Source organism: Hylobates moloch, unplaced genomic scaffold, assembly GCF_009828535.3.
Source record: "Hylobates moloch isolate HMO894 unplaced genomic scaffold, HMol_V3 SCAFFOLD_3, whole genome shotgun sequence".
NCBI lineage: Eukaryota > Metazoa > Chordata > Mammalia > Primates > Hylobatidae > Hylobates > Hylobates moloch.
This window is the reverse complement of record NW_026652278.1, coordinates 787,394-801,057: the sequence shown is the minus strand read 5'-3', so window position 1 is coordinate 801,057 and position 13,664 is coordinate 787,394. Positions and strand designations below refer to the sequence as shown.

General features: G+C 62.8%; 2 protein-coding genes across 2 annotated transcripts in view; one reads left to right on the top strand and one right to left on the bottom strand.

The window, feature by feature from the left end:
• Positions 1-4,682, top strand: part of INPP5A (inositol polyphosphate-5-phosphatase A) — a 232,645-nt gene extending 227,963 nt beyond the window's left edge. Inside the window, exons 20-22 of the mRNA XM_058436448.1 lie at positions 2,380-2,448; positions 3,398-3,485; positions 3,574-4,682. Coding sequence (XP_058292431.1) covers positions 2,380-2,448; positions 3,398-3,478 — 150 coding nt within the window. The 3' untranslated portion in view covers positions 3,479-3,485; positions 3,574-4,682. The remainder of the gene's footprint in view (positions 1-2,379; positions 2,449-3,397; positions 3,486-3,573) is intronic.
• Positions 4,683-4,801: 119 nt separating this feature from the next.
• On the bottom strand, positions 4,802-7,737 carry NKX6-2 (NK6 homeobox 2). The gene is made up of 4 exons (XM_032174703.2): positions 7,198-7,737; positions 6,936-7,108; positions 6,197-6,826; positions 4,802-5,065 (listed from the first exon to the last, which is right to left on the bottom strand). Exons 1-3 carry the CDS (start codon positions 7,601-7,603, stop codon positions 6,572-6,574), a joined length of 834 nt encoding a protein of 277 aa, XP_032030594.1. The 5' UTR covers positions 7,604-7,737; the 3' UTR covers positions 4,802-5,065; positions 6,197-6,571.
• Positions 7,738-13,664: the final 5,927 nt, after the last annotated feature.

The following is a 13,664-nucleotide window of genomic DNA, read 5'->3' as shown; positions in this document are numbered from 1 at the left end:
GGCCAATCCTGTGATTTTTCAGTTCCCACATTTTAACATACAAGGAGTGTTTTCAGAAGAATCAATATCTGAATTGGTTTTGTCAACCCTGTGAATGAAAATTAAATGCAGATAGTAACGAAGCTTGCGGGTGTGCGTGGGAACTGCAGCCGTGCCCAGCACCCAGAGCTGGGGCCTCTGACCATGACGTGGGTGGGCAATCGGAAGGAGGCTGGAGACTCTGGTGGTACTACTGCCAGCCTGGTGGGTTCTGCCCCCCTCTCCACTGTCCCAGGCCCAGAGCAGGGACAGGAGCCCCCTACTAACCCCGACCTCAACGCCAGCTGTCTGAGGCTCCTGTTGTCCCTCACTGCCCGTCTGTTTCCCTGTGCCAGACGGCACCAGACCCCAGGCACAGCAAACACCTGGGTGCAGGTGTGCCCTCAGCAGGGCAGGGAACCTCTGCAGCCCCGGTCCCTGAGATGCACCCTACTGGCCTCTGCCACGTGGCTCTGTCTGCCGGGCTGGGTTCCTTACCGTTCCTTCGTACATCCTGGAACACCCTGGGTGCAGCCTGCCCTCCGTCCCTGGCTGTGCTGTGAGGAGCCTGCCTGGTGGGGGCCTGGGCTGGAGGCAGGGCCCCTTGGCGTCCCTGGGTTCTGCAGCCAGCCTGGCTCCTCTGCAGCCCCACCTCTGGCCTGTGGGCAGGGCCTGTGCCCATCATTGAGGAAAGCGTGCTGGCCCAAGCCCAAAAGCCCAGGAGTGGGCTCAGCCTGGAGCCTGGCTGTGGACATGCCGCTGCCCCTCTGGCTGGGCTCACTGGTAGGCATGCCAGTCGCTCAGTGCCACATGGTGAGTGCTCCCATCTGCCGGCGCTGAGAGCGGGTCAGGCATGTGGAGCCCAGGGCTGCCACCAGCAGGGCAGGAGCCTCCCGGGGACTCGTGCACAGATGCCATCCCCTGGAAAACGTCGGAGGTCACGCGAGTGCAGATTGGTGTGCAGCGCCCAAGGGCAGAAGGCTGGCAGGGCCGTGGCCTCCCCACATTGTGCTGCCACTGCCAGGGCCCCACCAGCTCAGAGCAGGGCAGCATTGCAGCCCGTTTTCCATTCACTCACAGCCTCTCATGTTCTCTGGACCCGGGACTTGACACTTCACGCTCAGGGTGGAGGACGGAGCCTCACAACACACACCTGGCGGCCTTTGACAGCCCCTGCCTCCTGGGGCCAGAGTTTGGACAGGCTTTCCCCGTGGGGCCACCCAGCGGGCAGCGGGTATGCAGGACAAGCAGACGGGCGCCGGGCGCGCTCCGCAGCCTCATCCATCATGACATGCGCCGTCACCTCGTCACCAAGCTCCGTTCTGCCTCCGCAGCCCTAAAACACCAAAAGGAGCTCGGGACGCGGGCGGTGCTGCTTGGGAGCCTCGGTGACAAGTGTTCAGTGAGGTGTGCCGCGCGCTGCCTGTGCCCGCCGTAATTTGTTTATCTGTCCAAAGATTATGCAGTTGAAAATCCACAATTTTATGCTGCCTTCGTAAATTACCACGCTGCGTTTGATGAATGTTTCTCCACTTCCGCGGAGGCGCCGCTTCACCCGCAAGAGACGGGAAGGTGCTCATGCATGCGGTGCCGAAGCTTGTTTTCATTCTTTCTGGCAGGCGCCCATGCTGGAAAGTAAATCTGACCTTAAGCTTCCCATTGCATTAAAGATAATTCAGTTTTAACTCGATAGTCTCAGATGCTCCAGCTGTGGATATAAAATTCCAGCCTAAGCAGAGCCGAGTGCTGACCAGCAGCAAACTCCTTCCGGAGGCGCCCGGAATACAGGCACCCGCCGAGAAGTGCGCACACAGCCGGGAATTACTATGCACAGATTGCTTTGTGTAGTGGTGTGGAATTCGGTGTCTGTTCTTGTTTGAGCACTGAGTTCTAGGTTAATAGAACAGTCAAAAACAAATCAAAGTGGGAAAATTGGAACTAGATGGGCTGCCTCAGAGGAGGCAGAAAGCTGGGACACACACCTGCACAGAAAGCTGGGACACACACACTCCTGTAAACAGGGTCCCCTGCAACTCCCCTGAGAGCCCAGGAGCATGTCTGGGAGAGAGGAGCTTGGGAGCCGGGCACGCGACCCCTCCTAGAGGCAGATACCTCTTGTCCAAAAGGGCCAGGGTCAAGGTGCTGAGGCGCTGCCACGTCACCAGAGCCTTTGGTCCATGAGCTGGCCTCTCTCTCAGGGGCCGGGCAGGGCGGGTGGCAGAGGCTGGGGAGGTACTGGCAGGGGCCAACGCCCCCCATCTCTCTGCCCCCACAAAACCCTGATTTTCCTGCCAGTCAGCTCCCAACTGGACCCAGGATGCTCCACCTCCCCCCACTCACCTGTCTGTTTCCCCTTTCCAGTCGGAGAGCGAGGAGAAGGTTGTCACCTATGACCACATTGGGCCCAACGTCTGCATGGGAGACCACAAGGTGACAGACTGAGGTCCAGGGGCTGGGCTGGGGGACCAAGGGGAAGCTAGGGGGCCGGGGGGCTGGGGCCGGTGGGCGGGCGGGTGCTGGGGCAGCCGGGCAGGTGGGCAGGGGTTGGCCAGTCTCTCCTCTCCTGCTCTCCTGTCTTCTTAGTCTGACTCTACAGAGTAGGCCAAGTTGGTCTGTTTTTATTTAATTGTAATAAAATATCATAAGCTAGGTGGGTAAGTAGGAAGAAGGCAGAAATGACTAGCTACAATAGAATAAAATACATAATTTAATATTTGTAAAAAAAATGTTGTCCACAGCTGATTGTTTCTGAAGGCTGTTTTGCAAATACGCAGCTGCAGTGTTTTAATGGCCTTCTTGGGGCAGGCTCACCGTCAGCCGAGGAGCCGGGGTGAAGGCGCTCCCCACCGCGTGCCGAGGGGCAGCACTGGCACAGATCGTTTATTCAGGCAACTGCACCTCGAGAGTGTGCACAGGAGACAGATCAAATCTCATTTTCAGCCAAATAAATGAGTTAGCTTCTTCCACGTTGGAGGCCCAGAGCTGTGAGCCCCAAACACACCCAGATAAGACGCTGGACCTGCCAGGTGCGGCAGAGCCGAGGGCGGGAGAGCCTTCCTTCCCCGCTTCATTTGGGGCCTACTTAGCCATTCTTTTACATCAGTTTTTCCATTATTTTTTTTACCTGGAAATAACACCTTCCTTGCAAAACCTCTCATGGCCGGCCTGGCTCCAGTTCCACATTCACAGGGCCCCCGACCCCTGCTCTGCCGTGGCTGCACACAAGGGCCAAGCTGCCTCTGCTGGCCATCAGCTCCTCCCAGCCCGGTTCATGGCTGCCCTTGTGAGACGCAGGGTCCAGGGGTGCGACGGGAGGCGGCGGCGTGTGCTGCGCTGTCCCGCGTGCGCCGTGCTGACACCCTCCTCTCTTCTGCTGCAGCCCGTGTTCCTGGCCTTCCGAATCATGCCCGGGGCAGGTAAACCTCATGCCCATGTGCACAAGTGTTGTGTCGTGCAGTGACGTGGTGGTAAATATGACTCCTCCCTCTAGTTCAGCTTTTACGCAGCTTTTCCTGGTGCGTTTGTTCCTTTAACAAACTACACATTCCATGACAGGGAAGAGATGCCAGCGCCACGAGAGGACCCTTCGTGAGCCCTCCCTGTAGCCGTGTACCGAATACGCACTCTTGAAAGCTGCATCAAGAACCCGCCCAAGCGCCACCTGCTAGACGGCCAGCCCCACACTTCGCTTCAGCCTCCGGACCATTCCGGAACAGCCTCACATACCTCACTGTCTCGTCTGTTCATGTGACATTAAGTAGAAATATTGGTTGTTTTTTTTTAAATAAGTCACAGTCCTGTTGTCAAAACTCTAATAGACAGCAAAGAGGGTTCATACCGTAGACTCTGCAGTTTTCAGTTTTTAATGATTGTCAGTGGAGGGGCTTCTCCAGCACAGAGACCCCCCCACTGTGTCCAGAGACCCCCTCTGCCAGGTGGAGGTGTGTCCAGGGGCTGGGGAAGCCGAGACGGGCGCTCCCTCTGCCGGCCGGCAGCGTGGCCCTGAGCGTGGCGAGGGGGTCTGTCTCTGCCGATGCTCCTTCCGCGGCACTGACTCTGCGCCGTGTCACATGGTTTTTGAATCACACTGCAGCTGCTTTCCATTTTTATATATATATAAATACATATAAATATATACTTTTTAAAAATAATTTATAAATCTTACCAAAACTTATGCTAAATGTACTTTCCAGTAAGAACGCACAGGAGAGTCCCATCAGCAGGCGGCAGCACTGGAGTCTAGGAGCTCAGCTGTGTGTCCGTCAACACACAAATGAGTAAAAACACACTTGGCCTCGCCGTCGTGGGTAAAATCGGCAGCACTGGAGTCTAGGAGCTCAGCTGTGTGTCCGTCAACACGCAAATTAGTAAAAACACACATGGCCTCGCCATCGTGGGTAAAATCGGCCCCACAGCACGTCTGCACTAGCGGCCGTTACTCCCGTGCCGTTCTTCTGTGTAATATTAAGAACTGAATGTGAAGTTTATAGCTAGCCTGGGTGTACCTTTTAAGAATTTTGTAAACCGTTTGTCTGTCTTTTGTTACTGTTTTATGGTGCCAAGTATTCTACATTACAACAATAACATGGGAGAAATAGAAATAGCCTAGTTTGCTTCCAATAGAAACTGCTTTTAACATGGGCTGTATATAAAAATATTAAAGAGAAACAAAACTGTACATTTCCTCATTGCTCCGCTACAAACAACCCACGTAATAACCTTGTTGCAAATATTTTTCTCCTATAGCACTAAGTACAGCATTAAAAGGTGATTAGAGAGTCTGTTGATGAAACACAAATGTATGTTTTATTGATTTTACTTTAGAACACTACAGAGTTCTTGGACCGGGTGAAGGCATTAGCTGGGTGTTTGGGATAAATACTACCACTGCAAGTGACTGCTGTCCACTGCGGAATCTGTTCTTGGTGGAAGCACCGGTCCGTGTCCCTGCTGTGGTTGCCGCTGTCCGCAGTTCCACACGGAGTCCGCCCCACGGGTTTCAGCTGTTGGTCGTTCTGAGGGCCTTTAGAAGTGACTGGTCTGGTTCCTAAGCAATAAAATTGACCGTGGTGAAAATAGTCCCGTGTTGCTTTGTTTTTCTTCCTTTCCCTTCTCCTGCCACCTTTGAAATGCTAACTCGGAGCGGCCTCCTGTATACCCTGTTACTTGAGATGAAGCTCATTAGAAATCCGGGAATTTCACTGTATCACACACTGTCACAAAACACCAAGCCCTTCCTTAAGTGGAGAAAAACAGCCCTTTTTACTTTCTACTGTAATAAAGTATTTACCCCTCAACATTTTAAAACGGGATTATATAAATGCTTTGCCTTCCTCAAAACTTTAAAACTGGAAGCCCCTCTGCTCTGAGCTGAGCTGAGAGGGGCTCCCCACAGAAAAGCGTTGCTTCTGCCCTTCAAGTTGCTTCCTTGTAAAGAAGGCTGCTAAGAGCCTAAAACAAAACGCGTCGAGTTTAAGCCGTTTATATTTCTCTTTAACGCTTCCGAAAATGCCTTCCAAGAGAAATCGTACCACCGCAATGATATAATTATTTACATTTAATTTTTGAAAATTAAAACTCCACAGTCACGCCCATTAAGATGCAGCGATGGGCAGCCCCGGCCACAGAGGCTGCCGGAGGGTGGAGGGGTTTTGTCAACCGGAGTCACAGTCCCGTGGAGCTGGCGGCATTTCAGGGCAGGACAGGGGTCCCCTGAGCCCCCGGCCGGGCGCTGCGGGGCTTGTCCAGGGGGCTTCCAGCTCCCTGACCCCGCGTGACCCATGGGAGGCCCCGCCGCTCCGCAGGCGTAATTATTTCGGATTTCTCTCTGCGGTCCTAGTTTGGAAGAAACTGCTTTCCACCGCGGGACGATCTAGCGGGATGGTGACCGAAGGGCCTCCGTGCAGCGGTTCAGACCCGGTTCCACCGGCTGAGCCCAGGGTGGGCCTATGGGATGCTCCGCTTATGCTCAGAGGGTCTTTCGAAATAATCAGAGCAAACCCCTCGGCCGAGCGGGAACGGGTGCCGGGCGGCAACGAGTACGTGGCCCCAAAGCGGGAAAAGGGAAGAAAGAAAAACCTCCCCCGGGGGCTCGAGGCGGGTACGCGGCTCACCCGCCCTTTCGGAGCCCCCCAAGCGCGTCCGAATCCGCCCCGAGGCGAGGCGGGCCGGGCCATACCTGCTGCTCCGTCCCCGGCTCCGTCCCGGGCTCCTGGCGGCTGTCGCTGCGGTTCCTTCCCGCGGGCCGGGCCCCTTCCCTGCGCCTTCGCCGCCTCCTCGCGCCTGCCCGGGGCCCGCAGCCTCCGCACCGGGAACTCGGAGGACCGGAGGCCGCCGCGCGCCCGAAGCCGGGTCTCGCAGGGGCGAAGCCGGGGCCGGGGAGGGGCCGCCTCGCTCCGGGTTCGAGACGGAAGAAACACGCGGTGCAGGCTCCGGAGCGGCGGCTCCGACGGGGACCCGTTAAATAATTTATTGATGATACAAAGCGACTCGCGCCCACCCGGGACCGCCCCCGGATTTTGCAAAAATAGACTCGCCCCCACCCCGCGCGTCCTCACAAGGCGTCCCCCGCGCCGCCGCCGCACGGGCTGACCAGCGCCAAGTTCGAGGGTTTGTGCTTCTTGAGCAGCCGCGTGATCTTCTCGTCGTCCGAGTTGGGGTCCAGGGGCCGGTTGTATTCGTCGTCGTCCTCCGCGTCCGAGCCGCCCACCTTCAGCTTCTCGGCGTCTGAGTCCTGCTTCTTCTTGGCCGACGCCATCTCCGCCGCGTGCCGCTTGCGCCACTTGGTCCGGCGGTTCTGGAACCAGACCTGGGGGCGGACGGGGCGGTCAGGCGGCCGTGGGGCCCGGGGCTGGCGCTGGGGCCGTTCGCAGGACGCGAGCCCCCGGCTCTGCTCTCCCGAGCCCCGCCGCGCTCACCTTCACCTGGCTCTCGGTCATGCCCAGTGAGTAGGCGAGACGCGCGCGCTCCGGGCCCGCCAGGTACTTGGTCTGCTCGAAGGTTTTCTCCAGCGCGAAGATCTGCTGACCCGAGAAGGTCGGGCGCGAGTGCTTCTTCTTCCCGTCCTTGTCCAGGACGCCGCCGGCCGGGGCTGCAAGGTAGGGGAGGGGAAGGAGGTCAGCCGCCGGCGGGGTCCCCTCCGCGCCCACCTGCCCCGCAGCCCCGGCGGGGGCCACTCACCCGGGCCAGCCAGACGCGGGTCCCTCCAGGGCGCGCCCTGCACCACCCCGGGCCAGAAGATGGGCGGGCGTCCGGGCAGCTCGGCCAGGGGCTTGGGGTAGCCGCGCGCCACGGCAGCCGCGGGCCCAAAGTAGACGCCAGCGGACGACGCGAGCCCGTTGAGCCGGGGCAGCCCCCCCAGGAGGCCCCCGCCCGCCGCGCCCACGGGCCGGCCCAGGATGTCGCTGATGCCGTGCGGGGTCCCGAGCGGGAGCTGCGCGCCCAGGCCCCCCAGCGCGGGCGCCTTGAAGCCCGCCGGACCCTGCAGCGCGTAGGGGAACAGCGACGTCTTCATCTCGGCCATGTTGTGCAGCGCGGCCAGCGGGGCACTGCTCAGCACGAACGCGCCCGGGCGGTTAGTGTCCATGGGCGCCGCCGCCGCCGGCCCGGGCTCCCATCCGGGCTCCGCCGCCGCCGCCCCTCCGGGCCCGGCGGTCTTGTCCACCGGGGCGGGGGGGGGGGGGCGGCGGCGGCCGGGGAGGTGGGCGGGGGGCGGTGCGGTTCGAGGGCCAGTCGGCAGGCCGAACGGGGGCCCCCGGGGCGCGGCGCGCGCACTGATTGGCTGCGGACCCCGCGGTCCGGCCATTGGCCAGCGCCCCCCCCCCGCCCGCGCGCCCCCGTCGGCCGCGCACTCCATGAAGGGCCCATTAGCGCGGCAGGTGCCTCCCGGGCTGTAAATTCGCCCCCTGATTTATCTCCCCGGGGACGAAATAAATCCCGCTTGGATGGGAGTTTAGTTAGGCAAAGGTTTTCATGCGAAATCAGGGAAAAATACGAGAACATATTTTATTAACGGAAAGAATGCAGATTTGAGGACCCGCCCACGCGCTCGGAGCGCCCCCCTCGGGGAAGAGCCCCGGCCTGCGTCCCAGTCGCTACTGCTCCGCCGCCCGGGGCTGGGGTGGGTGTGGGCGGCCGCGGACGCCGGCGGGGAACGCGCTCCCGGCGGGTCGGGGCCACAGGAGGGCGGAGGACGCGGGCCTCAGAGTCCACGGAATCCACGGGCCTCACGGCCGGGCGAGGCTCGCACGGAGCTGCCTCCGGTTTCACCGACACGCGGCCGGCGCGGTGGAGGAGTGAGGCAGGCGGGAGCGGGCCGGGGAGGCGGGTCCCGGGACCACACGCGCGGCCCGGCGCTTCCCCGTTGTTGGCCTCCAGGTCTCCCGTTGGGGGTCCCCCAGGATGTGACCTGGGCCCACGACTTCGCCCACGGACTGCCTCTCGCGAATCCCCGGCCGGGAGAACAGAGACCAGGGCGGCCTCAGCGCGTAAGCCCTGTCCAGGGCCCGAATGTGGGTGCGGGCTGGGGGCGCAGCGGCAGAAACGCGGGCTTAGACGCGCGCAGGGGGCTGTGTCACCCCCGCTCCCCCGGCACCGGGAGGCGCTCGCTCATCCATCCCGCAGACCGGGCGGTGAGATGACTCCGAGACCCGCGCACGGCGGCCGCGAGCAAACGCTCCGATCTCTGGGGTGACGTCTCGTATTAGTTTTGGGACACGGGGCGGCTGTGACTGTGGCCCACGGCTCGTGGGGAGCCCGAGTCTGGGGCGCAGGGACCGCCGCTGCGTGGCCTCTCTCGGGCCTGGGGGAGTTTCCTTCGCAACGACTTTCCCGTTTCGCCCCGGCCGCCAGAGGGTTGGTGCCGCGGAGGAAGGCGGCGCCCAGGGTTCGGGACCGGGGTCTCACGTCCGCCCCTGCGCCCCGCTCCAGCGTCCGTTTTCGTTTTGTGCAGGTCGAGGCGGGGACTTGGCGCCGTCGGCCGCTGCTGGGTGGCGGCTTGGAAAAGCCACCTGCGGCCAAACTCCGGGGCAGTGGTGCGGCCGCCGGGGCTGTGCGCACTCGAGGCTGCCCCGGCGGCTTCCCGCTCCACGGAGGTGCAGCCCCGCGTTCACGGGGGGTTCGCTTCCCCCGTCGGGTCCGCACTCGATTCGATTGGGATTGGGATTCGATTGGGCGCGGCCACCCCGCCGGTGATCGGCCCCCGCGGAGCCTGGCTTGGGGACCCCCAGCGCCCGCCCGGCCCCGAGACCGGCCCCCGCCTGTCCCGCGCCCCGCTCCCTCGGAGGAAACACGAGGAAGGGCCCTCCCGGGTCGGGTTCGGGCCCCTCCCAGCACCCCAAGGCGACGGCGCCCGCGGCCAAGGCTCGGGCTCTGAGCTGAGACGCGGGAACTGCGAGGGCGTCGGGGGCAGGGCGGAGTGGGAGGGGCGAGGGCTGCTTTCGCCCTGGGACCCCCACTCTGCGCGGCCGAGCAGGCCCTGGGCGGGCCGGGAGGGGCGCGGGTCGCCCGAACTGAGGCCGGGGAGGCGCACGCGGGCGGGACGGCGGGAGGAAGCCGCGCTCCGGACAGGCTCTGGCTCCTCTCACACCCCGGAGGGGCGGGGCGGGGGGCGTCGTTAGCGCTGTTTTATAGCTGAGGAAACACGGACCTGAAAGCGCTGCGCTGCTGCCCGGCGACCCTGGGTCTGTCTGCGCCTCCGGGTCCTCCCTGGGCTGCCGCGGGAACGCATGGGGTCGCGGGTGGGGCTGGCGTGTCACTGGCTGCAGAGCGCGTGGCTCTCCAGGGCCCAGGGCGCGGGATGAGGGGCCAGGGTGAGTTGGAGGCGCAGAGGAGCTGGGTAAGGGGGGGGTCCCTCTCCCACGTTCTTCTAAGCCGTGGAAGTCTTGGCGCGCTCCGCAGGTGCCGCTCCTACCCGGCTCCCCGGCCTGCGCCCCACGCGCTCTCCCGCCCTCCTGCCCGCGGAGCTGAGCGTGGGTCCGGTAGCTTCACCTCCTACGCTTCCCGGCTCCCACTCCCGGCCCCGGCCCCTCTCCAGCCCCCGCCCGCACCTTTTCTCCTGCGTCCCCCGGCCCCGCCCTCTCGGAAACCACCGAGGCAACGCCCCTCCTCCCGGGAAGGTCCGAGCGCCTCCGACCGAGATGCCTTTGCCTGGGCTACGCCGCCCGGCGGCCCCGCTGCCTGGAGAGGTTCGCGATGCCACCTCCTGGCCCGGGAGCAAACGTCCTGCGAGGAAGGCTGCGGGCATCGGCGCCGACGCTCCGCGCTGGAAAACCCAGAGCACGGGGTTTGGCAGAGGCCGTTCAGAGTTTGTTTTACTCTTTCAGCCTGTATTTGTGGGGCTCCTACCGCGCCCGGGCTGCCCGGGGGGAGCAACGTGAACGCAGCGGGCTCCGGCCTGGGCGCGGGCGGATCAGAGCAGCAAACGCGCTCCCCCTGCACCCCCGCGGCGTCTGCAGGGGAGCGGGCGATGGGGAGGACGGCGGGGGTGTCGGCCCGGAAAGAGAGCTGGCCTAGGCCCCGGTGTCCCCGTCCCGTGTGCGCTGGGGGCTGAGGGGCGACGGGGGAGCTTCACACAGGGAAGGAGCCTGCATTCGCCTTCGGCCGCCCAGGCCATGGAGTTCACAAAGCCCTGATTTATCACTGAGGTGACTTGTCCCGCGCAGCCCTAGGCGAGTTGCTAAGCTGCCCGCCTTGACCGCGCCCCCAGGCCGGGGGTCTCCTGGCAGTTCCCGGCAAAGGCCCTGCATTGTGTTCTTTCCCTAAGTGAGCGCGTTCCCAGCCTCCCCAGGCTTGACAAGGCGACTGCACCAGGCATTCCAGACACAGACGGGGCCTCCCTGGGGTCCTCGTGACCAAAGAACAAAAAAAGGCCCAAGATGACCCAAGGGACCCCTCTGTGGACCCACCCACTGAAGCAGAGGGGTGGGGTTACCAGGACCCCAGGAGCCCGGGGCCCGGCGGGGTGCCTTCTGTTGCTTGGAAACAGAGGAGCCCACCAGGATGCTGTGGAATTGCTGGAAGGGGAAGGGGGCTAGAGACAACCCCACCCACAGCACAACTGGAAGGGGCCCTGCCTCCCACGCAGGACAGATCCCAACCCCATCTCCCGTGCCCTCTGGGGGCAGCCCTGCCAGGGCAGCGGAAAAGGGCTGGGAGGCAGGCGCAGATCCCAGCCAGGCAGCCCCGGGGTCCCACTGGGCTCATGGACCCAGCCAGGTCTGAAAGGCCATGAACGCTGAGGGCTGGGCTGGGGACCACCCGGGGTGGGAGTTGACGCCCCTAGGTAGGCAGAGGAGGCTCCACTTCTCATCCTGGCCTAGCTCAGCCCCTTCTCACACCTCCAGCGCTGCCTGGTGAGCACCAAGCTGCTGGCACCAGCTTTATTTCAGAGATCGCAAGTCTCCACCTCCACCTGTTACCACCTAATTCCATCCCATGCCTGCCAGGCCCTCCACTGGTCCCCTCGTGGCCCCCAGGCTCACCCACCCCTGCCACTCTGCCCCCCACTTCACATGGCTCACCTCCTCCACTTGGTCTCAGCTTGAGGGACGCCTCCCTGGCCACCTGGTCTAGTGCAGCCCCCACACTCCCGCCCAGCACAGCTGCCCCTCTTGGCACCGGCCCCCTGCTCAAGGCATTGGTGGACGTGTCTGATGTCCGCCTCCTCCCCAGCTTGCTCAGGACATGGATTCATGCAGGGACCCTGTGCTCTGGGCGCCTCCAGGACTGAGTTCATGCTGCTGGGTGAATGAACGCAAGCGTGACAGCTGCAGGTCTCAGAGCAATTTTCAGAGCCCGGGTGCGTGTTGGAGAGGGAGGACCACTGGGAGGAGCAGGTACTGTGGAGGTGCCTCCGGGAACCCTGAGCCACAAGACATGCTGGATGTGTGGGGCCTGAGGTCTTGCTGTTTAGACCAAACTCAGACAGCCCCACCCCATCTCCTGAGCTGGAGGGTGTCCAGGTAGAGCCCGGCAGCTTCTGGGGTACCCAGCTCCAGGTGGGGTGTTCAGGTGCCCCCTCTTCCCAGGCTATGGCGGCCTCTTGCCCACTTGCCAACACCTACAGGTCCACGTGAAGTGGAGAATCAGGCTCTGGGGAGAGGGTGCCGCTTCTCCCCAGGCCGAGTGGCCCAGGACGGGGAGGGATGCTTTGATGGAGGCTAGGGTGGGGCCACAGTGGGTGCCCTGGCACCCAAACACTCTCCCTGGAAGATATGACCAGGCTGTGGAATCTGGAACACCCAGGGGTTGAGGAGGCCCTGAAGGGGGGCTAAGAGGGCAGGGGCTGGGAGTGGGCAGGGGTACCAAGGCTGCCCCCCCTCCCTGGCAGGGAACAGCTCCACCCACAGGCAGGGCTGGGAGGACCTGGAAGGCAGGGGAGGGAGAGCTCGCCTGAACTCTCTGAGCACCCCTTCAGGGTGGCCCCTGCCCAGCCTTTGCAGACCGTCTAGCTTCACTGGGCCTGAAGTCCCTTGTACAGCCTGGGTCCTGGCCAGGCCCCTCCCACCTTGCAGGGCCCCCTCCCTGAATCCTGAGCCCCAGGTTTCTCTCCAGCTCCTGTTCTTTAAAAGTCATTTGTTGTGGTAAATGCAGCAGCCACGGAGCAGCACCCACCAAAAGCACAGAGAGAGAGACACAGAGTGGCCCGAGTTCTTCCCCTGGACAACCGAGTTCTTCCCCCGAACCGAGTTCTTCCCCCGAGCCGAGTTCTTCCCCCTGAACCGAGTTCTTCTGTCGTCATGAGCATCCGCTTTCTTCGTGATGGAGACGCTGCGGCTCCGCACCTGGGCCCTGCAGCATCTCTCTCACCCACGCTGAGTCTCCATCCCACAGGCGCCTCACTCCCTACAGCGCCCTGAGCACCGAGGCTGTCCGGGTGGGGTGGGAGGGGAGAGGGCGAGCAGTCACCCAGAGGCAGGGCAGGGGCTGGACACTGGGCCTTCCAGTCCCCCTGCTGGCTTAGCCTGGGGTTCTGGTGGGCACCGTAGAAACCACCCTGGCCTGGCCAAGGAGGTTCCAAGTCTTCCTGCTCCCTAGGGAAAAGGTGTTGAGAGATTCCCCGTGCCCCTGTGTGGGAGTGACCAGAGGCAGCCGATGGTGTTGGGAGGGGGCCCTGCCCTGCCCGGAACCAGATGGAGGGCTCCGAGGGCCCCATGGTGCTGCCAAGAGACAAGGTCCAGCCCTCCCAGGAGGACACCCGGGGGTGCTGGGTGCAGACAAGCCAAGCTCTGGGCAGTGGAGCTGGAGGGGAGAGGGGCAGCAGGCGTGCCCTCACCACAGGCCCCCTCGGCAGGGGCCCCAGTGGGTCCCTTGGCACCCAGACGCCATCTGAGGAAGAGGAGGGGCCCTTTGCTCATTGGGGGGACACTTTTTCTACTGCAGGGGTCTGGAATGCCTCGGTGGAGGTGCCGTTTTCTGCTGAAGCACAGGCCAGCTCTGACCAGCAGCCAAGGTGGCGTCGTGGGCCGCGGGCGGGCCTGTGGGGCGTTTGAGCCCTGGCGTGGAGATTTCAGGGGACTCCGTGCCTCAGCCTCAGCCCTGCTGCAGGGCATTTTCATGCGCACATTGGACTCCAGAACCGTGTGGGTGTGGAGCGTCTACACTGGGTCCAGAACCGTGTGGGTGTGGAGCGTCTACACTGGGTCCAG

Bases quoted from the DNA above. Each gene is read 5' to 3' on its own strand.
- NKX6-2 (XM_032174703.2), bottom strand. From the start codon at position 7,603: ATGGACACTAACCGCCCGGGCGCGTTCGTGCTGAGCAGTGCCCCGCTG. The intron at 7,109-7,197 runs GTGAGTGGCCCC...CCTACCTTGCAG, and splicing joins CCCGCGTCTGGCTGGCCCGG to CCCCGGCCGGCGGCGTCCTG. The intron at 6,827-6,935 runs GTGAGCGCGGCG...GTCCGCCCCCAG, and splicing joins TGACCGAGAGCCAGGTGAAG to GTCTGGTTCCAGAACCGCCG.